General features: G+C 33.9%; 1 protein-coding gene across 1 annotated transcript in view; it reads right to left on the bottom strand.

The window, feature by feature from the left end:
* Positions 1 to 386: 386 nt before the first annotated feature.
* The window catches only part of C4H8orf34 (chromosome 4 C8orf34 homolog), a 347,083-nt gene continuing 321,411 nt past the window's right edge, over positions 387 to 26,058 (bottom strand). The window contains 3 exon segments of the mRNA XM_081816087.1: positions 387 to 1,329; positions 4,275 to 4,334; positions 23,064 to 23,157. Of these exon segments, the coding sequence (XP_081672213.1) occupies positions 1,322 to 1,329; positions 4,275 to 4,334; positions 23,064 to 23,157 (162 nt within the window). The 3' untranslated portion in view covers positions 387 to 1,321.

Genomic DNA, 26,058 nt, shown 5'->3' with positions numbered 1-26,058 from the left:
GCACTTAGGAGAGTGACTGTCTCCAGGAAAATGTCGGTGGGCAAGAGGCAGACAAACACTGACCAAGTGAAGGTTGGAGGAAAATACGGCTCAGATGAAGGCATCAGGGATGACATGTTTTAAAGAAAGACTATTCCTAATAGGGACAACATTTTTGAAGATATTCTTTATCGTAAGGACTTTTAAGTAGAGGAGGGTTCTGGTCCCATAAACTTACTCTTGACTTCTCTCTCTTTTCTGCTCAAAATATACTATTTTCTAAGCCTTTAATTTGTTTCTACTTATAAAAACCAATAAATTGTATGAAAATTAGTCTCAAGTTTCTGTACATATGAAAGTGTTATGGGAAGAAAATGTATTATATTATTTGATTTAGGAATATAATGTCATTCATACAATCAGAATTTATTTGTTTATTCTTTAGCCATGTTCTGGCCTTTAATATTGTTTCTTTGACAGTAATACAGGCAATTTTATAATTTAACCATATGCCTTAAAGGTCCAGAAAGCAAACTTAGATTAAGACAAATAAGATAAAACAGACAATAGAGATACTCAATAGATTTACTTAGATCCATTCACTTAGCATCAGTGCATAACATATTCCAAAAGTGAGCATATATCAAATGCAAAATGGATAACTTTAATTGAGTTCAGTAATTGGATAAATAGTCAAACAATATTCATTGCATATGCTTTGAGGCATGCATTTCATTCCTTATTGATCTGCTTTATTGAATTAACATATCAATTATTTGATTTGATAGGAACAGGGAAGATGATCATAGGAAGGAGCAGTGGTAGAGAATATGTCTCTCGCTGCTGTACAAAACACACATGGCAGGTGATGATACCAAACAGCTAACTCCCAGAGAGACCTAAATGGCACATCTTGGCACATGTGGGTAAGTATAATGTTTATTAATCTAAAAAATGAGAAAATATTATAAAAATATAAGAAGTAGAAAACCCTACACAAGTTAAAATACAGAAAAATTTTAAGCAAAGTTATTTGAATCAGGCAATATTTAATGTATCAAATAGTAATCCTAATAACTAGGTATAAAGTAATCTAAACCCAGGACACTAACCATGTCAAAAGGCAGCAGACATCCTGACCATCCCAGAATCCTTTGCCAGGGTTAGTGTTCTCTGATTACACATTTAGGCACCCCCTGGTTACAAGAGTACTTGTTTATTACTGATATTATAAAAATAACCATTCTCTAAATGATGACACATAGTAAATAAAATTAGAACTATACATAAGGATTTGAATAATTGCAATTTCTTTAAGGACCACCTGCAACTTCTGCCTGCTTCACAGACCTGTAGGGAGAAACAAAAAAAAGAAAATGTGCTTAATAATACCTCTATAGTCAGCATATTAAAAGAAAGTTTGGGATCTTAATGTTTTCCTATACCCCGTATAAACTTTTACAATGGCATTGACCTTAGGGTACCACTTCTATCAGCTGTATTTTGTTGCCAGGATGTCAATTTCTGGTATCTGTATAAACCCTTTTTGTATATTTAATTAGAATTAGATATTCTACAGATATCTTTGACTGTTGAAAAAGACTGGCTTCCCTCCCTTCCTATAGGAGGGAGCCAAGGGAGAAATATAGCCAATGAGAAATACTTGCAAGGGATGTACACAATTACTATCTTGGAAGGAATTATGAAAGCTTAATTTAGGAAGCTAGAGTGGCATAAGCTAGATCAGGTCATACAAGTCTTTACTTCAACACTGGAACTGTGTGCCCATACTGCTTGATTGAAAAGAATTCCTTTATTTTTTCCTAGAGGAATCTGATTATGATGGCAAGGGGAAAGATCCATGCTCCTAGAATATTTTATCTGTTTTTTTCCTGCTTTGTTATATTTAATATTTGTATTAAATATTTAATATTTAATTAATATATTAATATAATTTATTATATTTAATATTTCTGATTCTTCTACTAGACCATAAATACTTTGAAAGAAAAATATAAATCTCCAACTTACTTACAGGACCTGAAAGAATACTTTGCATATGGTGTTTGCTCAATAAGTATTTGTTTGATGGGAAAGAGGGAGAGGATAAAGGGAGAAAAAGAGGAAAGAAGGGAATCCAGTTATTTTTGCACATAACTTTTCCCTTATCTGGAAAACTTTGCTTACCCCAACCAATCCCAGCTAACTCCTTTATCTAACTAACTCCTACTTCTTTAGGACCTGGTCTTCAATATCACTTTCTCTAGGCCCTTTGACTACTAGTCAAGGTAGAGTTCTCTGCTGCATGCACTTATCTCACCCTAATGCTTACATGAGGAAAATCTGCAGTGTTTTATGTAAATCATGTTCAATGTGTGACTTCATCATTTAGTAAGCTTATGTCACATATGATAGTGACATGTTATTCTCTGGCATAGTTCCTGTTTTATTTTAGGTCTTTATTAAATATGAATCAAATGAATGATTTATTTATTTAGATCTCTTGGGTAGAAGGGCCGTATACCTACATGTTATACAAAGAACATTAGAAGGACAAAAGAAGAGAACAACATGATCTGTGTGTTCCTATGATGGTAGAATGATGATGTGGAAGAGAGATAAAATTTTTGTCTGTGATACAAAAAGAACCAGAAAGAAGGCAGCTAAAGGATTCAGATTTTGGAGCAAAAGAGAATAATTTCATTTGAAGTAGGTTTTAAACATTTTGTACAACTTAAGCAAACTGTTTGCTTACTTGTTTGCTTTTGTCACATACTGTATGTTACATCCCCATGACTTCTTTATTTCATGATTGGAAGCTTTTTGACCAACTTCACCTATTTTGCCCAATCCCTGCCTCTGGCAACCACCAATCTGTTTTCTGTACTTTTGAGCTTGGTTTTTGTTGTTCAGATTACACATATAAGTGAGATCAGATGTTATTTGTTTTTCTGTGCCTGACTTATTTCAATTAGCAAAATCTCCTCAAGTTCCATCCATGTTGTTGCAAATGGCAAAATTTTATTCTTTATGGCTATATATGTATAGTGCATTTTCTTTATCCATTTATCTGTCGATGGACACTTAGGTTTTTTCCATATCTTGGCTATTGTAAATAGTGCACAGAACACGGGGATGCAGATATCTTTTCAAGACATTTTTGTTTGTAACCATCCAGATAGTATTCTGAAGATGTACATATATGACTGTGTGTCTATGCATTGTGTATGACAGAAAATCAATTTATTTAATATACTGTTTTGTAACTCACTTTTTAATGTAACATTATTACAAGAATATTTCCACATCAGAATATATAGAGAGATATAGATATGTAGACCCAGTTAATATCAGTATAAATACATGTATTTATCCAGTGAATATATATCTCATCCTTCATAAGATGTACAACAGTATTCCATTATATAGATTGCTATACTTTTTAAATCAATTCTCTTTTATTGGTCATTGGCTTGTTCACATCTTTTCACATGTTTTCCATGTTTTAATATAAAACATTTTTTTGTTTTATTATAAAATATGTGCAATGAACATAATATTCTGATAACTACACAGCAAGGCATTGCAGAAATTATTTCTTTAGGTTATTTATTAGTATAGAATTATTAGGTTAATGAGCAATTAGACCAGAATAAAATTGAATGAGAAGCCACAGGAGGTAGAATGCTTCCCATTACTCAAGATATTGAAGACTGCATGTTTATTTTGTAGGGGCATTGCAGAGAAGATACCAGTATTAGATTGGAAGAGAAGTACATGGTTCTAAAATTCTAATTTTGATATTCTGTGATTCTGTGAGTGCTAAGGACAAACTCAACCTTTTGCTTATCTCTGTGACACACTTGAGAGAAGAAACTATGAATTATTCATGTTATATATCCAGTTCATATAATAGCCTCATGTCTATGGATGTAAAATTGTTCTGATATTCTGTATCTCTAAGATATATTTAATGGTGTCATAAAGTCCATGATCTTCACAGAGTGGGGAAATACTTTTTAATCTCAATTCTATCTAAAAGTGATTTTCCTGCCAAGGAGAAGGGATTTAAATTCCCATTCTACTTCCTCAGCATGGGAGAATACAGACTCAGTGAGAAGCCTGAGTACCATAGAACATCAAAAAAGAGAAAGGAAACATGCAGAGTAGGAAGGAAATCTCTTTTTCATTAGAGGTCATGAGAACTACGCATTAAAAAAATCTGAACTTGGAGCAGTTGTAGATAGTACCCATAATTACCTGACATTGATATTAAGTGCCCTGAGCAAACATACCAGAGTAGACCAGGGTAGGACAAGAAGAGCATGGAACACAAAGGAGAAGATCAGCAGAACCTGCACAGTGAAAGAAAAAGAGATAATATGCTGGACCAGGAAAAAAAAAATCTATTAAACATAATTCCCTAGCAGGTTAAACAATTTCTAGTGAAGATTAATTGAAATTAATATAAAAAAACTACACTTAGAGTATATAATGAGCTGCAATTACATACACGTTAACTGCCTAATGGTGTGTATATTCTTATTCCATACTCCAGTCATTTTCAATTCAAGCTTCTGCTGATTTTTAAATAAAATCTAGGGCAAAATGCCCTCCAGCTAGTGTTTTGAATATATATATAGACTTTAAGAAAATCTCACATAAATCATATTCATAATTCTTATGTCCAACATCGGTCAGACAAGAAAGTAACACTGTTCAGGTGGCTACCCTAACACAACTTAGTCGGGATTAGATATATATATATATCACAGAATGGTGATGCTATCATATTTGCAATTTAATGTCATCATCACAAAGTTATTATGAGATTTATAAAAGTAGTGCATATAAATACATATACACTCTGTTCATAATGCCTGGCACATAACATTACATGCTAAATGTAATTCCTCTGAATGCATCCCTGGCAGAAGGGCAGTACCTAATGGGACAAAGGGACAGGAGTATTCTAGTTTAAGAGAATGGGGAAATAGAATGGAGATAAATAAAATAAATAAATAAATAAAAAGCAGATGAACTAAAGGACTCAAGGGAGATAAGCAATTCCACATTTCTTGAAGAGAAAGAAAATAGAGTAATTCCAAGTTTTCCAAAGCAAATCTTGGAATGCTAGTCCTGCATGGTGTTAATATGAATGATTCACAAAATATGGTTCCTTGGTCAAAGGATTTTGGACCGGGACGCCTGAGTGGCTCAACTGGTTAAGCATCTGCCTTCTGCTCAGGTCATGATCCCAGAATCCTGGGATCAAGTCCTGCCTTGGGTTTCTTGCTCAGCAGGGAGCCTGCTTCTCCCTCTGCCTGACACTCCCCCTGCTTGTGCTCTCACTCTCTCTGACAAATAAATAAATAAAATCTTAAAAAAAAAAAGAATTTTGGACAGCAACATACCATATCTGCTTTTTGGAGGATCAAAATACACACCAGCATATTAAATAAAGGCTCTTAGAAGTCTTCTGTAACTTGATATATATCAAAATTAAATAAATTTAGGTACTAAATAAATAAAAGTATGTAACTTGGTACTTATCAAAGTTATTTGATACTAGATTTTCATATAACTCATTTTTTAAAAATCTGTAGAGTTCCATTGGTAAGTTCTGATTCAAGCAGTCAGACTTAACTCAATGCAACTGCTGTTTCAAATAATTCAGCAACAAAATTGAAAAAGCATGGGTTTTGTACTCAGACCTGAGTTCAAATTCTGATTCCACCCCTTCCTATGTACATGACTTTGAGCAAGTTAGCTCAACGTCCCTCTCAGAGGAAGACTATAAGGGAAACATCTTTGCAAGAATCATTAAGTAGTGGATATTTGACAGTGTTGCAGTATTCAAATTTAGATAAATAGGAACTACAAAAAAAATATGGACTGAAAGTGATGATTGTATGTGGCAAGTGGATGCTGAATAAAGCCGGAGAACTTGATAAACTTTTAGAAATCTTAAACATGGAAGGGTTTTGAATGAAATAATGATGCATTCATATTTAAATGTTCTTTACCACCCAAAGATACTAAAGGTGCTTGCAAGAGAGCAATTGAATTAATGCTCTCTATTAGTGCTTCTCAAATTTTAAGCATATTAGAATCATCTGGAGGGTTTTTTAAACACAGGTTGCCGACTTCACTATTAGAGTTTCTGATTTAGCAGTTGTGGAGTGGGGTCCAAGGAACTGCATTTCTTACAATTTCCAAAGTGATGTTGATGCTAATGCTGATGTGGCTGGTTTGTGGACCACACTTTGCGTATCACTGTTCTGTGTAGCATGGACTTTGGGTGAAGGATGAAGCCAGCTGTGGTTGGATATACTTGAACAAAAAGTAGTGAAGTGTCTACGTACAAAATTAGATTGAAGTGTAGGTTTAGTAGGAAATACATAGCCTTAAGGGCAGAAGGTTTGGGACAGAGAATGGATTATAGAAATATAAGATGTTAGAGTTGGATGCTATTTCACAATTGACCAAAAAAAAAAAAAATGCATTACTTTAGAAGATCACTACATTTGAGAGGGCCAAAGAATTATAATAGTAAAACACTGGATAAGTCTCCCAAGTTGGAATTAAGTTTTCCTAATGATAAGATTGGGGCAGAGAGAAAAGCAATCAATCAAATATAAACACCCCACATGAAAGAATAGGAGTGATTGGTAAGATTATAGTGACAAGGAAAGAAACAGCACAGCCAGACAAATGGCTTGAGCCCAAAAAGGAGAATTTCAGGTAGAATGTTAATGCTATCTCATGGTATCTGACACCTGGCAACTGAAAGAAGGAGCAGCTTCTCCTGGTAAAGGTAAGAGTAGCAGCTTTTCTAGAAACCATTTCAAATAAGGTAAAAAAAAGGAGGGGGGTATGAAGAGTGTTCTTTGAATAGCACTGACAAACAATCAGTTTGCAAATAAAATTCCAGTTCCATAGGGCCCAGAGGAAAGATCTGAGAAATAGATCCACAGTGCTTAAGAAAACAAACATATGAAGAGATTTTATTTTGATAGGGACAGTGGGGCAAGGCAAAGTGGCCAAGGATAAGAGAAATAAAAGACAGAATTAACTGATCTCAAGTTTCTCAATTGAACTTTGGCATAACACTTGGTCTTGTGTGGCAACTGACTTAGGTATCCAGCCTTACACTGCTTCCCTCTGTGAAGCAGGACTACTTATACAGGGGATGGCCATTATTACCCATACTTCGGGGGATTAAGAAATGAAGCACCTTTGGTCAGGGGAAGAAAGAGCAAGCGAGAGAGTAGCCCTGAAGTCTAGAAATAAAGGTAATATTTTTGTTTACAGGTTAGAACCTGCTTACTTTCTTCTTGAATGTTATAGGTACAGGTCTATAGTAAAAAACAGCAACACAAATCACCTGAGGCAGTGATCACAAATACATATGTAGGGATAGATGTAAATGCTGCATTAATGCTCTATGTTCACTGCAACTCTGACTAAATTATCATTACAACAGAGGAACAACACACTGAACATATGAAATGTCATTGAATGTATCATGTTCTGTTGTGTAGACGGATAAACCACTTATTAGATAGATATGTCTATGTTTCTAGACATTGTAGCCTCCCTGAATAATCAGAAGATAGAGACTCAGGCTTGGCCATTCCTCAAGTGATCTTCAAAGGTGACTTAAACAATATGACCTAAATTTATTCATTCTTTCATTTGTTCAATTCATTCAGGAAATATTTATTAAGTAAATCAATAGTGAATATATAAATATTTATTAAATAAATATGTGTTGAATACTTACAATGTAAAATAGGAGCATTAAGAATAAATTTTCCCTAATAGGTTAATTTTTGGGATTAAATATGTGGAAGAAACTTATAAATTACGAAGCCTTGCATAGCTAGTAGAAACTTTCTGAAAATTATTTTAAATGTTAACAAATGGATAATCCTTTGTGTCCTAATATGAAGGAGAAAGTAACATATAACGTATGTTTAATAATATAAAGAAAAGGCATGTTTTTGGTTTGAAGAATGTTTAATTATACCGAAGTTGATATATAGTTTTGGAATATTTAGTCAACATTTCAAAACAACTCATTTTTAAGAAATTTGGAAGCCTGCTTTGAACAGTTGTTCTATTTTTAATATCTAACTATGGGATTTAAAACATGTTTAATGTAATTACTAAATGTTATTTATTTTATTCTGTCAAAATTTTAATTTTTACGTTTATCATGTATGCCTCCCTTAATTTTCTGGATGACTTTGCATGTAGATAACAATTTGGAACACAGTGTAAATTTAACTAAATCAAGTTGAAGTTTATATTAAAAGCAGATTTTCTACCCAAATGTATTACTGCTGGTTTCTTTATATGTCACTTTTTCTTATTTTCATGCTCTGTAGTGTTTTTTTTTATGATACAAATTCTTCACTCAGTGAAATAATTCCTCTCTTGATACTATCTATACACACATTCCCTCCCCCCCTCCTTTTTTTAGCTTATAGAGATGGAATGACATTTTTGGAGTAGAACATATGGCCTTGGATTGAGCTAGAATGTAGATTGCACTTTTAATTGTGTTTCCTGGGGAAAGGATATTTAACAGATCTGAGTTTATAAAACCAGAGTAATATCACCTACATATTAAGTTGTCACAAGGATTAAAGGAAATACTACCTAGCACATACCAGCAAAAATTTAGCAAGTTCTCTTCCATTTTGTCTTCTTTTGGAGATACAGGTGTTCCTATGTAAGCCTTAAAATGTCAATTACTCATAATAGGCTTTAAGGAGAAATGGAATGATATAACTCTAATTACTCAAATAGACTTTGTAATTCTATTTTATGTTAGCCTATGTGACAATTTTCCTAATTCATTATTAAATCATATATCTAATAGGATAGACACTAACTTTCTCAGTGAAAAGATTTATTATGCCACATTTTTGAAGTTCTGTGCTTAGAACTCCTCTTCTATCTTCATATACCCTCTTCATTATGCCTACATAAGTAGTTTCTTCAGCCATAATGCCTATCTTCAGGCTAGGATTTCTTATCAGATCCTAATAACAAATATATTTCAGCTTTTATTCCACCTTTTAGGAGACTATGCTAGTCAACTTTTAGAGCTCAGACAGTGGAAATATAGCATCTTCTGGAGAAAATAGTTTGTTCTTTGATTTTTTCCCCTTTAGTTTGAGGTAAATAAGCACTTAAGTTTGAAATAAGAGGAAAAAGGAGAGTGAAATAAAAAGGTGAGTTGAGATCAATGATGGTATGGCTGCAGGTACCCCAATTAGTAGAAATGAGATGAATTCTTTCAGCCTGGGAGAATATAAGAACACTGCAAAAGATATCACCCATCAACCACCCAAGGGAGAGGTCACTCTTTTGGTTCCAAAGTAGGACTATAAAATCCTTCTCTCCTCTGCTAGTGCCAAGGCATATTAGAAGCAGCAAGCTAAATGCAAAAGCCATAGAATAATTAAGAAAATCAGAAAAAATGAACTGTAGCTTCACAAGTGAAGACAGATTATTCTTGGTTAGTAAGTAAAAGGCAAAAATTATTTGGCACAAAATCTTAAAGGAAAGCATTCTCTTTTACTCCCATGTAGTTAATGTACCTCTGATGTTAAAATCTGAGAACCGAGCAACTGTAGATGCACCTGAGTGAGTATGAGCCCATTCTTTGCAATGTACCAGCCTGGGGACCAAAGGATGGATGAGGACCTTATAGTCTTCTGACTCCTAGTTTTTTCCCACTCCATCATATGTCTAGAAAGAAAATTAGCCTCTCACTGAGATAATTAAATGACACATGTGTATACTCACAGTAAAAAAAGTGAGTCCATTAGTCAGTCACAGTGAGAACCTAGCAAGTATCTGGGAACAAATTCCACACAGGAGTAAAAACACAATGTCATTAAAAATAACATCATTAAAGGTAAGTAGAAAACCTAATAAGAAGCAAGAGACAAGTCCTGGTGGTTTAGAAGATAAATTGTCCTTTTTTTTTTTTTGCACAAATAGAAACCATTTTATATGACATATGCCTAGCCTAAAAGTAAAAACTTAGAATTTACTAATATTTAGCAAGCATATACTATGTGTCTGGCACTGTTTGGCAGAAATTAAAGCAATGAAAAAGAAATGTTTTCTTTTTTTTTTTAAAGATTTTATTTATTTGACAGAGAGAGAGATAGCGAGAGCAAGAACACAAGCAGGGGGAGTGGGAGAGGGAGAAGCAGGCTTCCCGCCGAGCAGGGAGCCCGATGTGGGACTCGATCCCAGGACCCCGGGATCATGACCTGAGCCGAAGGCAGACGCTTAACGACTGAGCCACCAAGGCGCCCGAAAAAGAAATGTTTTCTTAATCTTTGGAAGCTAAAGGCAATTATCTGAAAATGTCCTGATTTTGCCCACATTTACTGAAATATATTGAAGTAAGAAATTTAATATCCAGGATTGGTTGGGTAAATTATTGAGACAGAGCATCAGGGATCTATCAAAATAATAAGGTATTAAATGGTCAATATCCAGGAGAATAAGAAAGTAAACAGAAATGAGCATGGAATTTGGGGACATGGTTCCTCTACAGGTATCTACCAGTTGCAGAAGTCCTGAGAGACTGACAACTTGCAAAATTTTCATAGGCAGTCAGGACAAAAATTGGGGATCCAGGCTTACTGAGGAAGATGACACACAGTAATTTCCTAGGTTTGGGGTTGCTACTCTGAAGGGCCACACTATAAGAATAAGGGCAAAATAGAAATAAACCAGCCCTGTCAATGAATAAAGCCTACTTAAAATCTTCTCAACTTTGTGTTGAATTCAAATAATCTAGGATTACTAGTACCCCAGAAACAAAGTAAAATCCTATCTGGAAGAAGATAACATCATTTTAGGCCTCAAATTATCTTTGCAATTTTTCATATACAATTTCACACTTAATCTAAAATAAATAAACATGGTGACAAGATCATGTGATCAAAAACCAAGAGAAAATGACAGAGAATAGAAAGACCCACAAGGAATCAAATAATGGACTTAAACACAGATCTCAAAATAAGTATGGGTAATAAGAAATGAAAGAAAATATTTAGAGTTTTTGGAAAGAACTAGAAATTAAAAATAAACCAATGAAAATGCTAAAATATAGTAACTGAAATTTGAAAGTTGAGATATGTGTTAAGCAGCAGATTTGATAGCATTAAAGAGAGAAATAATAAACTTGAATACAGATCAGAATAAAACATCCACAATGATACACAGAAACAAATGAATGGAAAATGAAGGTGGGGCACATTTTTCATACAATTAGAATGTCTAATATATGTTAATTGCTGGCTGTGGTAATTTTAAAACATAATCCCCAAAATCTTTTACATTTTTCGCATCCATTGACCTTGAATCTATAATCTATGACTGCATAATCAACAAAATAAATCAATTAATTAAAAAAGAGACATCATCACAGAACTGGAACACATTTTTCTAAAAGCTATATGAGAATATTACAAATACTTTGTAAGAATGAATTTGAAAATTCAAATGAAATGAGCAAATCTCTGGAAAAATAAAGCTTACCAAAACTGTCACAAGAGGAAATAGAAAATCTGAGTAGTCACATAATTATCAAAGAAATTAAATTCATAGTTAAAAATTCTTCACATGAAGAAATTTTGAAGCCCATATAGCTCCACCACTGAAGTCCTCTAATCATTAAAAAAAAATTCAGTGTTACACAAACACTTCCGGAGAATCCATCGGGAAATATTCCCCAATACATTTTATGAGGCTAGCTAATGTTGATTCCAATGCATAACAGAAGAATTGTGTTAAAGGGAAACTTTTTTGCCTAAATAAGCCAATTGAATTATAAATATAGATATAAAAATCCTAAACAAACTTTTACCAACATCCTTATCAAGTTAGGTTTTATTGCAAAATGCAATACCAGATTAATTCTCAAAAACTAACCCATGAAATTAACCACAAAAATAGAATAAGTGAGAAAAATATTTAAAAATGGATTTAAAAGTTGATAAATTTTGACATTTATTCACAATGTAAAAAAAACTCAATGGATTCAGAATGTAAAAAAATGTTCATAATCTAATAAAAGTGTATACACACACACACAAACCTATAGCAAATATTGTACTTCATGATGCAAAATTGAAAGCTTTCCTTCTTAGATCAGGAATGAGACCCAATGATTTCATTTCCTTAGAACATATATCCAGAAGAGGGCTTGCTGGAGCATAAGGAAGTTTTAGTTTTACTTTTTTGAGGAAAATCATCCATACTGTTTTCCATAATGGGTATACCAATTTACATTCCCACCAACAATGTATAGGGTTCTCTTTTTTCCACATCTTTACCAACTCTTACCTTTTTGATTAAAGCCATTCTAAGAGGTGTGAGGTTATATCTCACTGTGTTTTTGATTGCACTTCCTTGATAATTAGTGATGTTGAGCACCTTTTCGTGTACCTATTGGCCATTTCTATTTCTTCTGTGGAAAATGTCTATTAAGTTTCTTTGTCCATATTTTAATTGGATTATTTGAGGTTTTTGTTATTGAATTATATGTGTTCCTTATACATTTTGGATATTAATCCCTTATCGGATATATGGCTTAATAAAAATTCTCAATAAAATAGATATAAAAGGAAATTTCCTCACCCAATTATTGTCATTTATGAAACTCCCACAGGTAATATCATAATCAATGGAGAAAAATTGAAAGTTTTTCCTCTAAGATACAGTACAAGGCAAGGATGTCCATTCTTGCCACTTCTATTCAAAATAGTACAGGAAGTACTAGCAAAGGCAATCAGACAAGAAAAAGAAATAAAAGGCATCCAAATCAGAAAAGAGTAAAATTATCACTGTTTGTAGATGACATAATCCTATATATAGAAAACCCTAAAGACTCCATGCAAATACACAGACACACACACACACACACACAAACCTGTTAGAACTAATAAATAAATTCCATAAAGTTACAGAATACAAAAGCAACATACAAAAATCATTTGCACTTCTTTATACTAAAAATGATTTATCTGAAAAGGAAATTGAAAAAAACCCAATTCCATTTACAATAGCTTCAAAAGAATAAAATACATAGGAATAAATTTAACCAAGAAGACAAAAGATATGTACACTGAAAACTATAAAACAGTGATAAAAGAAATTGAAGAAGTCATAAATAAATGGAAAGATATCCTATGCTGATGGATTGGAAGAGTTCATATTGCTAAAATGTCCATACAAAGTGATATATAGATTCAATGCAATCTCTATAAAAATTCCAATGGCATTTTTCACAGAAATAGAAAACAATTCTAAAATTCTTGTGGAACCACAAAAGACTCCTAATAGCCAAAGCAATCTTGAGAAAGAACAGAGCTGGAGGCATCACATTTCCTGATTTCAAATTATATTACAAAGTGATAGTAATCAACAGTATGGTACTGGCATAAAAATGGACACATGGACCAATGGAATAGAATAGGGAGTCCAAAGGTAAACCCAAGCATATATGGTCAACTGGTTTTTAACAAGAGTGCTAAGAATACACAATGGGGAAAGGACAGTCCCTTCATTAAATGGTTTTGGGAAAACTGTGTATCCACATGCAAAAAAAGAAATTGGATCCTTATCTCACAATATACACAAAAATCAATTAAAATGTTTTAAAAACTTAAACGTGAGACTGGAAACTATAAAACTCTTAGAAGAAAACAGAGGGAAAACTCTTTGACATTGGTCTTGGCAATAATGTTTTAGACATGACAAAAGCTCAGGCAACAGAAGCAAAAATAAATAAGTGGGACTGCATCAAAATAAAAAGTCTGCACAGCAAAGGAAACAACAAAATAAAAAAGGTAACCTAAAGATTGGGAGACAACATTTACAAATCATAGTTCTGATAATTATGTATTTTAATATAAAAATATATAAATATAAAAATATAAAAATACATAAATCATGCATACTTTGAGACTTTGGGTAGGAGTTTACTCTAAAATTAATTATGTTTTAAAGAATTATAAGCTCAAGCTACATATATTTAGTGATATGTAATTGATAGGTTAATGACTACACTCAATAACAACAAAGTTTTAAAAAGCACTTCAACAATGATTTATTTCTCCTCCTGTAAGTTGGGCTGTATTATGGTCCATGTTTGCCTTCTTTGCCTAGTGAAGAACATAACTTCTGAGTAACTTATTATTTATTTATTTATTGCTGCCTACAGAGACTCATTTTCTTTTATTTTCATTTTTAAATTTTTTTATTTCAAGTTTTTACTTAAATTCCAGTTAGTTAATATACAGTGTAATATTAGTTTCAGGAGTAGAATTTAGTGATTCATCACTTACATACAAAACCCAGTGTTCATCACAAGTGCCCTTCTTAATACGTATCATCCATTTAAGCTATCCCCCTGCCCACCTCCCCTCTGGCAACCTTCAGTTTGATCTCTATAGTTAAGAGTCTGCTAGTTTGCCTCCTTCTCTTTTCTTTTTTCCCCTACGTTCATCTGTTTTGTTTCTTAAGTTCCACATATAAGTGAAATCAGATGGCATTTGCCTTTCTTTGACTGACTTATTTCACTTAGCATAATATACTCCAGCTCTACCCACGTTATTGCAAATGGTAAGAGTTCATTCTTTTTTTATGGCTGAGTAATATTCCATTTGTATACATATACCACCACTTTATTTTATAAGTCTTTTAAAAATGGCATGTCTTAGGGAGATGATGATCTCTGTTTGAAATAGCACTAGAGCACAGGTAGTTTAAAAATGAGTTTTATTCTCATCAGGTTAAGAAATATGTAAAGGGCCAAACACCTGGACCTCCCCATCATTTGTGTTAATGTTATCCAAAGTTCTGAATATGAATGTTCTCATCAGAGTTCCTCCCTATGTAAAGATTTCTCCACTGTTTATCAATTCACATTTTTTATCCTTATAATTTGCACCCTCTGTTCTTTTCATGACTTATATTTCCAGACTTATTTCTCTCTGATCCCCTGTGTCTAGTGTTTTTCCCTAAAAGTATGAATTGCTAGTTCCCTGGGCAACCAAACATAACCAATGCTCTTCCTATGTTCGCGCCCTTGCCCATGTGTTATTCTTGCTCATGTGACATTCTTGTCCATCCCTGTACTTCAAAATCTTACCTATCTCTTAGTTCAAGCACCAGTTCTTCATTAAGATCTCTCTAATTACATGTTCCTACTGCCAACTTCATGTGATATATCCTTCCTTTGACTTCCTTAACATTCTGTTTATCTCTTAAGAAATAGTATACCTTATGCTACAGATGCTTATGCACTTCTCTTTAACTTACTAGAGAAAAGAGATCCTAACCTTTTATTTTGTTTTGTTTTTTGTATATCCTATGCCATAGTGCCCAACACATAGCAGCTTCTCATTAATGTGTTTTGAATTTTAAGATTCATAAACATGATTCTAAGGAGATTCTAAGGAGGTAATCTGGTCTCTGGAGCATATGGAACATATTGGAGAATCTTAACCAAAAAAATTCTAGTTTGGGACAAATATGTCCAGGTCTGTTTAATTTGTGAAGCTGAAGCAGGTCAATGTTACAGAACAAGTCAGGGAAAATTATGCAACCAGTTTGTCCGGTGTGAACACGCTGAGCTCTTACAGCAACTGAAAATATACAGAATAAAATTCATGGAGAACAAATAGGTTTTACTTGCAGCCAATCAATACATTCTTTTCATTTGTGAAAGATATAGCCCATCAAATATAAGACTGCCAAAAGCTAAATCCATCAAGGTTAGAGTTATGAACTTCATTTTGTTTTCATTATTATATTTTGTAGTTTCAGGCTACACCTAGAGCAAATGTAAGAATATTCCAAGACAAACAAAAAGTGTTTGGTAAAAGGATTAAAAACATATGCTACTCATTTATAACTTTGATTTTTTTAAATAACCAAAATTGGACCACGTATCTCCTGTTTTCAGTTTTAAAAAATTCAACTCCATACAATATTCTAATCCAAAGAATTCTGCATCACAAAAGAACTGTTCTGTTGTTTAAATACAGCCTTCTCTGATACTTGTTATGAAATGTTCTGACTACTATTATTGCATATGACAAGGAAATGTCAATAAGTAAAGCAGGTAAGCTTTGTATCTATTCTGAAGCATGTAACTTTATATATTGGAGAGCAACTTGATACATTTTTCCATTACACTTAATAATAGTTTATTTGGTGAGATTAACTTTTATATTGTATTAAATATTACCGTTTAAATTTTTTCTAGGAGGTTAGTCAATTGAACCATTCATAATATCAAGGTTTTACCACAAACATGGGAAACATTTCAAAGTAAGAATGTCACATGAATAATTCAGAGGCATTTGGCCTCTAGAAATTGCAAAAACTTCTTTATAGCCAAAATAATCCTCCTCTACAATCACTATTATAATGGAAAATTACATTTTGACATTAGAATGTTTTGCTTGCAACAGATAATTAACAGTAATTATTAACTTACTTTTATATTTATTGGTTAAAGATAAATTGTTAAATATTTATGATGATAACAGATACCAAACATGCAAATGCCTAAGGTATAGGATTTATTGCCTGGTATGAGTTCAGATGCCCTGAATTTTTTAGGAGAAGCTTCAGAATTTTCTGAACACTCAGAGAAGATTTAATGTGAAAAGTGAGATTAAAAATCATCACGATTTCTTTTGGTCTTCAAAAATAACCTAAAAGAGTTTGCCAGAAGTTTTTGTCTTTTTTTACTTTTAGAGCTCATCTTTCTAGTTATTCTTGTGCTGTTTTTATCGTATTACTGTTATTATTATTATTTTTTATTCTTGGTTGTTTCCAATGTGTGTATGTCTTTTCTCTACAAACACATGTATTGTGTAGGACAATCCGGTTGACCTTTAAATCAGAACAAAATACTGAAGTCCTGTCTCATTTATCTCCTGAGGTATATATTTCTAGTCCCTATTTCTGATGCCACAATCCTAATATTTAAACTCTGAGTTCCAAGTCTCCTGAAGCCCTGACACCTATCTAAAACTGGCTATTAACTCATTTTGGTCTTTATGTTATCTACATTCCACTGCCCCTAACACATCCTTTTCTACTCTTTCATGTGATAGTAAGTTAGTGCCTTATCTTGGGCCTGGTAAAATTATCAGCTGTGATACAATAACACCACTGCCTTAAGCATTGCTCAAATACAAATCTTGGGAGGCTACGTGGAAAGAAGTAATGCGAGGTTAGATTAAGGAGAACAAAGGTCACACCACATCTTGAGTGGACAGTAGAATCCTGCAGCCCCATTTATTGCCCCAAGCACTTTGGTTCTCAAGAGTGACAGAATAAACTGTGTCACCCCCTGGTAAGGGGAACAAAGTGAAGTCATGAGTAAAGGATGAAGCAATAAGAGTAAACATCACTGGGCCCAAACAAGAACTCTTGATTCTACTCCTGGCATCTACTACTAACCAGGTGACATGAACAAGTCTACAATCTCTTAGAGAATCAACTTCTTCTTCATTAAATTAAGAGAACTGAGATTGAGAGGATTAGATTAGATTAGCACTTCCTAAAATCCTAGAACATTTGTTTTTCCCACAGTTAATAGGCATTCTGAAAATTATAAGCATTCTGAAAACAGAAGATAATAAGCATTCTGCACAAAGAACTCAAGTAAATACGAAAAAATGCTGGACTTTACATAGTCAAGCAGATCTTGCTGCAGGACCACCTGGTGACTTTTAGAAAAGACTGTATAGCATGTCTTCAAGTCAACAATGGACAATAATTTCTCTCATTTTAAGCCAGGATGCTGATTACACTTGATCTGTTCATTTAAAAGTGTAGAACTGTTTTTGCTCCTCTTGAAAAGTTGTTACATCACTGGTATATCTTACAACTGAGAGTTTCTCAACTATAATGATATGTATAAAGTCCCAAAACTTATCTTACTACAAAATTGTTTTTAATAGCTTATCATGAAATTAGGACTTAAAGAAATGGATATTATCTGATTCTACAGCCCATTATGAAGATATCTTACTTCCATTCAAACAAAGAGAAAACTAGGCTGATGAAATCAGGAAAAATAGGAGAGGAGAAGCATTTCTGGAATGTGAGTATAGGAATCTCCAAAAATCTGCTCCTCTAAAAAGCAATGAGAACATTAGCAAAAAAATCACCAAAATCAACTTTTCACAACTCTAGAAATTAACCAAAGGCTTGCAATAATCCATAGAACATTTATTAAAGAAAAGCAGCTGAATCTCAATGAGAACAGTGAGCTGTGTGGGATTTTCACTTACCCAATATCAATAACCTTCTCTCTAACTCTGCAGTAGCCTTGAAACCAGCAGCCTCACAATGATGGTAGCTATGAAAAAAGCAGCCTCTGATCCACAAGAGGGGACAGAATGGGTTTGGAGTTCCCCCAGATGTCCCATATCTAGAGAATTGTCACTATTTGACCTATATAGAAGCTGCCTGCAAAATCCTCACTTGAATGTTTTTTCTTTATTTGTCCTGGATTAAAGCTCACTCAGTGAAAAACTCAATCCCAATGACATTTGTCAAAAACAGTTAGAGGCAACAGTTTTACTAGCAGGGTGCCTGAGGCAGTGATACCAACTGAGGCAAACAAAGGGTTTACCAAAAAAGAAAAGAAAAAGAAAGAAAGAAAGAAAGAAAGAAAGAAGAAGAAAAAAGAAAGAAAGAAAGAAAACAAGAAAGAAAAGAAAAAGAAAGAAAGAAAGAAAACAAGAAAGAAAGAAAGAAAGAAAGAAAAAAAGGAAAAGAAAGAAAGAAAGAAAAAAAGAAAGAAAGAAAGAAAAGAAAAAGAAAACCTCATGGATGAGATGTCCTTAAGAAGCTTTCAAAAGATCTGACATATTCCTGAGGATCTAGAAGTCCACCCATATGTGTGGTACTATGCATCTGCCCGGGAAAAACCTAGTAAGGCTTTATCTCTCACCTCTTGTTGACCTAGAAGCTCTGTGTAAGCGAAGTTGTAAAGTTCTGGAGTGTCCATGGCATGCCTCAATGCTTTGTCCAGGCATTAGCTGACTACTAAGTCAGTAAACAAAAAGTAGTGAGGGCAATAACAAGAAAAAACAATAATAGACTGAAAATAAGTTTGACTTTGATCACTTAAGACTCTCAAAGCTCATGAATATAATTTTGTTATATTAATAATAAATTATACTTGTACAACAATTAAGAAAGTATATTCACTCACACCTATCATTCTATTTGATCTTCACTCAAATCCCAGAAATTCAGTGACAATTAGGTAGCACTTTGCCTTATTTTTGACTCCATACACTAGCTCTTTGGGATTAACGAAGTGTTTAGACTGATTTATAATATCACACTTTGCATCTGCTATTTGTCATATTTTTCTTTTGTTGTTGTTGTTTTAGCTTGGTTTTTCAAGTTTTAAAACTCCACAATCTAATTAGGGGGTGCTGGCTGGTTTGATGGTAGCTATTTTTGTCCATGTATATGTTGAACCTACTGATTAGAGAGCCTGTACCTCAATTTCATTCCATATTTATTCCTTCAAATTTCAGCCTTCTTTCTCCATTCTCATATTTTACATCCAAACTTAACTTACAGATAGGAAAAGCAGCCTAGAGAAATAAGGTCCAAAATTGAACAACACTATGGAGTCAATTCTGAAAACACAACCCTCTGATTCATTGGACTTTTCATTCCAGTAGTTCTCAATCTTTAGAATAATCAAGGTTCACCTGAGGGGTTTATTAAAAGTGCAGAATTCAGAGTCCCATGCAGAGATTCTGATACAATAGGTCTGAATGAAGCCCAGGAATATGAGCATCAAACAGTATCCCAGTAGATTCAAAGGTCTGTGATATGAGTTATTTAGTGACTTCACACTACAATCTGAGAGATTAAAAACAAACACACTCCTAACATGATTTTTTTTTAAATTGTGATTTATACTTTTAAACAAAAGCAGAATAAAGAAAAAAATCTGTTGAATTAAGGGTTCTGCTTATCTTATTTAGAACAAAAGTTTTTAAAGCTTCCCATTTGATGATTCAAAACATCTTTTCCTAAAAGGTGTCTTTTATAAAACTTCTTTGAGCTGTCTTATTTTAAGATGATGCAATAAGAAATACGCACTACTACAAAGGTCCCCACATTATTTGGAAACTTTCTGCCATGATAATTTGTCTCAGGAGAAATGAGGACATTCTACAAAATTACCTAGGAATAATTTATAGAAAGCTGACTCAAGGAACAGGTGTTACTGTTGGAATGATGAATCTTGTCCTTTTCCTCACTCATAAATTTCTAATATATGAGCCTCTAGACTCTAAATCAGATGTTGGGTTCACATGTATTTATGTCATTAATTCTCTTTCACTGAGAAAATCAAGAGGTAGATGATCTCTACATATCTTGCCGGCTGTTCCACACACCACATGCACTGAGCACAGTATCAGTGGAGATGCTGGTGTTACAGTGCTCCATCTTACACTTCTCCCAGCACCTGAATGTCGGATGCTGTTCTTGAAAAGTATTTGCATCTCTGTGCTATGAACTTGGCTACAGTGTTAGCTAGCATTCCGTTTCCAGATGGCTCTTGTTACTACCTAATTATTTTTAAACCCTGATTTTATTTCAAACAATTAACCATTGTCAAGGGTCACCTCCAAGTACAACATTGCTGATATAAAATATTTTTGGTTCTAGGTCTATGGTTAGGAGAGTTCAAGAATGGCCTTTTTTAGAGTGATTAATAGACCATATGGCAGAAGCCATGGCTAAACTATAAATCCATTATTAAAATTTTAAAAACTATAAATAATTTTTATGGCAATTACTCAGTCACAATTATTATTTATTTTATTTGTTTAGATTTCCAACTGTCTTGATAAATGAATTAGAAAGAATCAAAGAAATATATTCATTCATTCATTATTCTGATATTTATTGAGGTCTTATTGTGTATGTCAATATATACAGAGAAGGATCTCTCAAAAACTTTGCATTCTAGTGGAAGAGGAAATTATTGCAACTTATCAAAATCTTGTGAAAGTATATGCAGAAAGGTAATATGATTAGGTGACAAGGGTTAAAGAAAGTTTTGGGGATTCTTATATATCTCCTTTGCATTATTAAGCTATTTTTTAGACTTAATACTGATTGGAGGCATTGGATTTAAGGGGAAAAATAAGTCTAAATTTGCACATGGATTAAATACACTATTTTGATTGATTATGTTCTTGCTTTTAAGTTTTAGTTCATTATAAGTAATAGCACATAGAAGTAACACACTGTGCATCCTATAAGGATGTTGTTTACCTGGACTTACTCACTCTGGGCACCTATGTGTTGATTCTGATAAAGCAAAATTATATATATTGTATTTATACAATACACATACACATTACCTTGAAGAGTTTTTTTTTTTTTTAAACACAAAATTTATGAAGGCCTCAAAGAATTTGGTGAAAATGATTAAATCCAAAGTGTAGAATGAGTGTTTATGTATATTTAAATGTGTGGAGAGTAGGGATGGAGTATAAGTGTGTTTGCATTTGTTTTCATAAAAGTTTTGGGCCACTACTAATTCTTTCTTGGGGGATTCTCTTCTTTGTATCCCATGCTGCTCTTTTCCTAGACCATTTTACTCAGGATCCCTTACATTGAAGATCTTCAAAATATTCCCTTTATTTTTGTACTTGCTTAAAGTACAGCCCACTTTCTGAGTCTTTATCAGATGTTGTCTGAAGAAGGTGATGTTTCCCTCCAGACAATCTGTAGAATGTCACCATGTTATTCTGTTTCTGAATGTGCCAGCCAAGTGACACTTCAGCTCTCTGCATCCTCTTACCTGAGCACTCTGCCTTACGTCCCTCTCCTGGCTATCCTCCCTCTGACTACATAAGCCTACAGCTATGGAAATGGGGTAAGAATATTTTTAAATGCTTTTTTAACCCAGAAGAGTAATTTCTTTGATCGCCCTGGGTAAGGAATCATAATGTTGGTTGTGTAACATAATAGGTATTTCTGGTAGTTATGGCTTAGGGGAATTTGTGCAATTATTATGGGAGCTACATTACCATTTACAATTTTTATTTCTCTCTGCAGGCTACCATTGATTTAAAAAAGTAAATTTTGATATGTTATTTTTTTTAATGATGGTATTTCTATATAGTCCAGACTCCAACCTGTCATCTGGATTGCTGAGCCCACATATCTGACAATGTCAGTAACCCCCTGGAAAGCATGCCATGTGTCATGCCAAAGCAGAGTAATCCATCCTTTGTTATGATTATAATATAGAGATTTAAATTAAGAGCTGTATATTCTAGGGGCGCCTGGGTGGCTCAGTCGTTAAGCGTCTGCCTTCGGCTCAGGTCATGATCCCAGGGTCCTGGGATCGAGCCCCGCATCGGGCTCCCTGCTCAGCAGGAAGCCTGCTTCTCCCTCTCCCACTCCCCCTGCTTGTGTTCCCTCTCTCGCTATGTCTCTCTCTGTCAAAAAAAAAAAAAAAAAAATCTTTAAAAAAAAAAAAGAGCTGTATATTCTATTTGTCTTAAATACTATAATATTAATTTTTTTGTGAGCTTACAAGAGTTTCTATATACATGCACTTATTCATTTAACCAATAATGATAATTTCACATATAATAAATTATGAGATGATTCTCACATACTTTAAAATTTTTTAATAATCACAAATTATCACTGATCTAATTCCACAATATTTATAGAAGATTCACATTCCAAATGGACATTCTGTGCTGGTCTTTAGGAAAAATAATTCCTTCTTTTGAGGTGTTATCTACCCTTCTTTGGAAAGTCAGTTTGCAGCCTCTGCACTACAAAGAAAAAACATCCCTGAATCAAGATTTAACCTGAAGTAGAGCGTATCTTTACACAGTCTCCCTGAACAAGCCTGAATTTTTTGCAGGCATTTAATGTTATGAAAGGAAAATACCTTCATTGTGGATTTCCTTTGGCTAAAAGCAATTTATCAGTAAATAGCAATGTCTACTCACATTTATCTTGTTCTGCTTCTACTCCTTCACTTTCTGTGTCACTTGGCAAGATCCATGGCTGATGAACTACTTGCAATTGCTTTAAAGATTCATCCTGCCAAAGAAAAAGTTCATTCTGGATTAAACTCTAGATGGATATCATGAATACCAACATGGGTGAACACTTAGTCTCTACGAATTATATGTCAAGAAGAAGAAGAAGAAGAAGAAGAAGAAGAAGAAGAAGAAGAAGAAGAAGAAGAGGAATTTCCTCACAACAGAGAAGAGTTCTAAGTTTAAATTCATTTTCAAGTCAAAGTCATGCCATAAACTCTGAACTCATTTTTTATATTCCCTTTTAAATAAGATTTAATGTTTTAATAAGAGGAAATATCTAGACTCTGTTCCTTCCTGAATTAATATTTTTATGGAAATCTTGGCAAGCATCCTTAGAAATATAACAATGAAATATTCAGTATAAAATTGCACAAAATGTGCCTGTTTGCCATCGAAGTTTCAAACTCCTTTTAATGAGAATAAAGATTAGTAGGATTTAGAGAACATTCTCAACTTTACCTTTCAGTATTACTTACTTCACTGACTTCTTCCTCTTCTCACTTCTTTATTTTTGTTAAGATATTTCTCATACTTCCTTCTTGCTCCGTGCTTTCTGTCATTGCCCTAAAGCAGACCCTCATCATCTCCCACCCTGACTGCAGTAATAGTCATCTATGATGTTTTCTAGGGTCAAGTTCCTTCCTAATTCTCCCCACCAGTTTCCTGGCAGAGTGGGCTTTTGAAGATGCCATATAATGTACTCATTACCTTTTCATAATCTTCCAGTGGCTTCATAATTCTCAGGATAAAATCTAAACTCAAGGCCCCTCATGATCCATACTTGTCTACCCCAATATACCACCACTTCCATCTCCATCCCACCTCAACTAACACTTCCACTCCAGCTACAGTTAACTGGTAGCTCCTCAAGTTGGTTATTCTGTCTGATATGCCAAGATGTTTTCACATATTATACTTCCTTCCTTCATTTATTTATCTGTCTCAAACATTAACATATCTCCCAAGGCTTAGATGTCATCTCCAATGAAAGCCTTCCTCGGGGAAGACAGAACTACTCCTCTATTCCTTTATGTGCCTATTGTGCCAACGTAATAATTACTGCATAGTAATTGCCCTTTCATATTCTCCTGCTTCAAAGATAATGTGGAAAGTCCCTAAGGGCATGGATAACTTTTGTCACCTCTAAATTTGAAATTTTTTGAGCCATGATGTAAGAAAATCTTTTCAAATATATTTCAAAATTTTCAAACAAAATCACTATGACCTGTCAATTTACTCTTGACTTCTCAAATTCATCCATCATCTTCCCCCTCTTTCAATAATCTTTTTCTCCAACCTGAGGTATTTTGTTCAGACAAATGCTGACAAGATAAAAATAAGGGCCCACAACTCCTGATTTCTAAGAAAGATGATATCACCAAGTATTAAATGTCCACTTTGCTTAAAATTATTCCTGTATGAGAGAAACATCCTATTTGCGACCTCTTGATTGTGACAATTACCACTGGAGATGTTTAGTCCCGATCTAGAGTTTCAAAAAGTTACAACTTTTTAGGAGTTTTGGAGGGGAAAAGGGGGTTGAATAGGTGAATCAGAGGGGATATTTTAGGGAAGTGAAACAATTTTATATTATAATGGTAAATACAAAACACTAGCATTTGTCAAAACCTATAGAACTTCACACAACAGGGTAAAACTTACTGTATACAAATGAAAAAAATCGATTAGAAGATTGGGGGATCCGAAGATGGAAGGCAAAATACTAAAAAAGAATCTAGATACATTACAAATGTATGAAATGTAGCTGAAGACGGTGGGGGAGTAAGGTTCTAACCTAAGTCACTTTGAAAATGAGTGGAGTCTCTAAAACCAAAACCAAAAGGAACTGTGCACAAATACTGTATACTAATTGATAAAGTTGCTCCCTATGTACATACATGTTTACAATTCTGAAACTACTATACAAATATTCTGGAATTAAACAATGAAGTAAATGGATGACAGATGCCGGGAGCCAAATATTTCACTGTTGAAGTGGGAGTTAATACAAAGCACGGCTAGACTGATTCACATATAATGTACTAGAATTGGAGACATCAGTATGAACTCATGTTTAGCTTACTATATATACAGAAGGCTACATAAAGAAATATTTAGGGATATTTGTATATACATGGGTTACTATGTACAAATACATCTCTCTGGCAGCTGAGAGGGCTTAAAAGCAATGACATCCCAATAGCAATGAACACAACTATCACCCAGGTCTTGATTCCTAATACCATTCTCCAATGAAAGAACCAGAACTCTTGAAGAAATGACTGATTCTAGGACTGAGGCAGGAAAGATACAAGATAAGCCTGAAGCATCTTGTAGTGCCAGAAAGCAAGTGTTCACATATGCATGCACACACACACACACACACACAGACTCACACACACACGCTCACACACACAAACCCTCACACACACACACACACTCACACACACAGACTCTCTCACACACACACGCTCACACACACAAACCCTCACACACACACACACTCACACAGACTCTCTCACACACATATGCTCACACACACAAACCCTCACACACACACAGACACTCACACACACAAACCCTCACACACACACACACTCACACAAACTCTCTCTCTCTCTCACACACACACACACACACACACATAATGAGGGATATATCAAAGGGTTAAAGGAACCAACTGAAAAATCTATCAATGGCCGAAGCTAGCACAATTTATACAATTTTAAAATAAAAGCACATCTTTTTTCATCTTTTTTTTTTTTTTAGCATGAGCAACTCAAAAATAATCTGTCAATCAGATTAAAACTTAAATTCCAGAGAGTAGATCCTAAGAGTTCTCATCACAAGGAGAACATTTTTTGTTTTAATTGTATCTATCTGAGGCAATGGATGTTAA

Source organism: Leptonychotes weddellii, chromosome 4, assembly GCF_054177405.1.
Source record: "Leptonychotes weddellii isolate Sample4059 chromosome 4, ASM5417740v2, whole genome shotgun sequence".
Taxonomy (NCBI): domain Eukaryota; kingdom Metazoa; phylum Chordata; class Mammalia; order Carnivora; family Phocidae; genus Leptonychotes; species Leptonychotes weddellii.
This window is presented reverse-complemented; position numbering and strand designations above follow the sequence as displayed.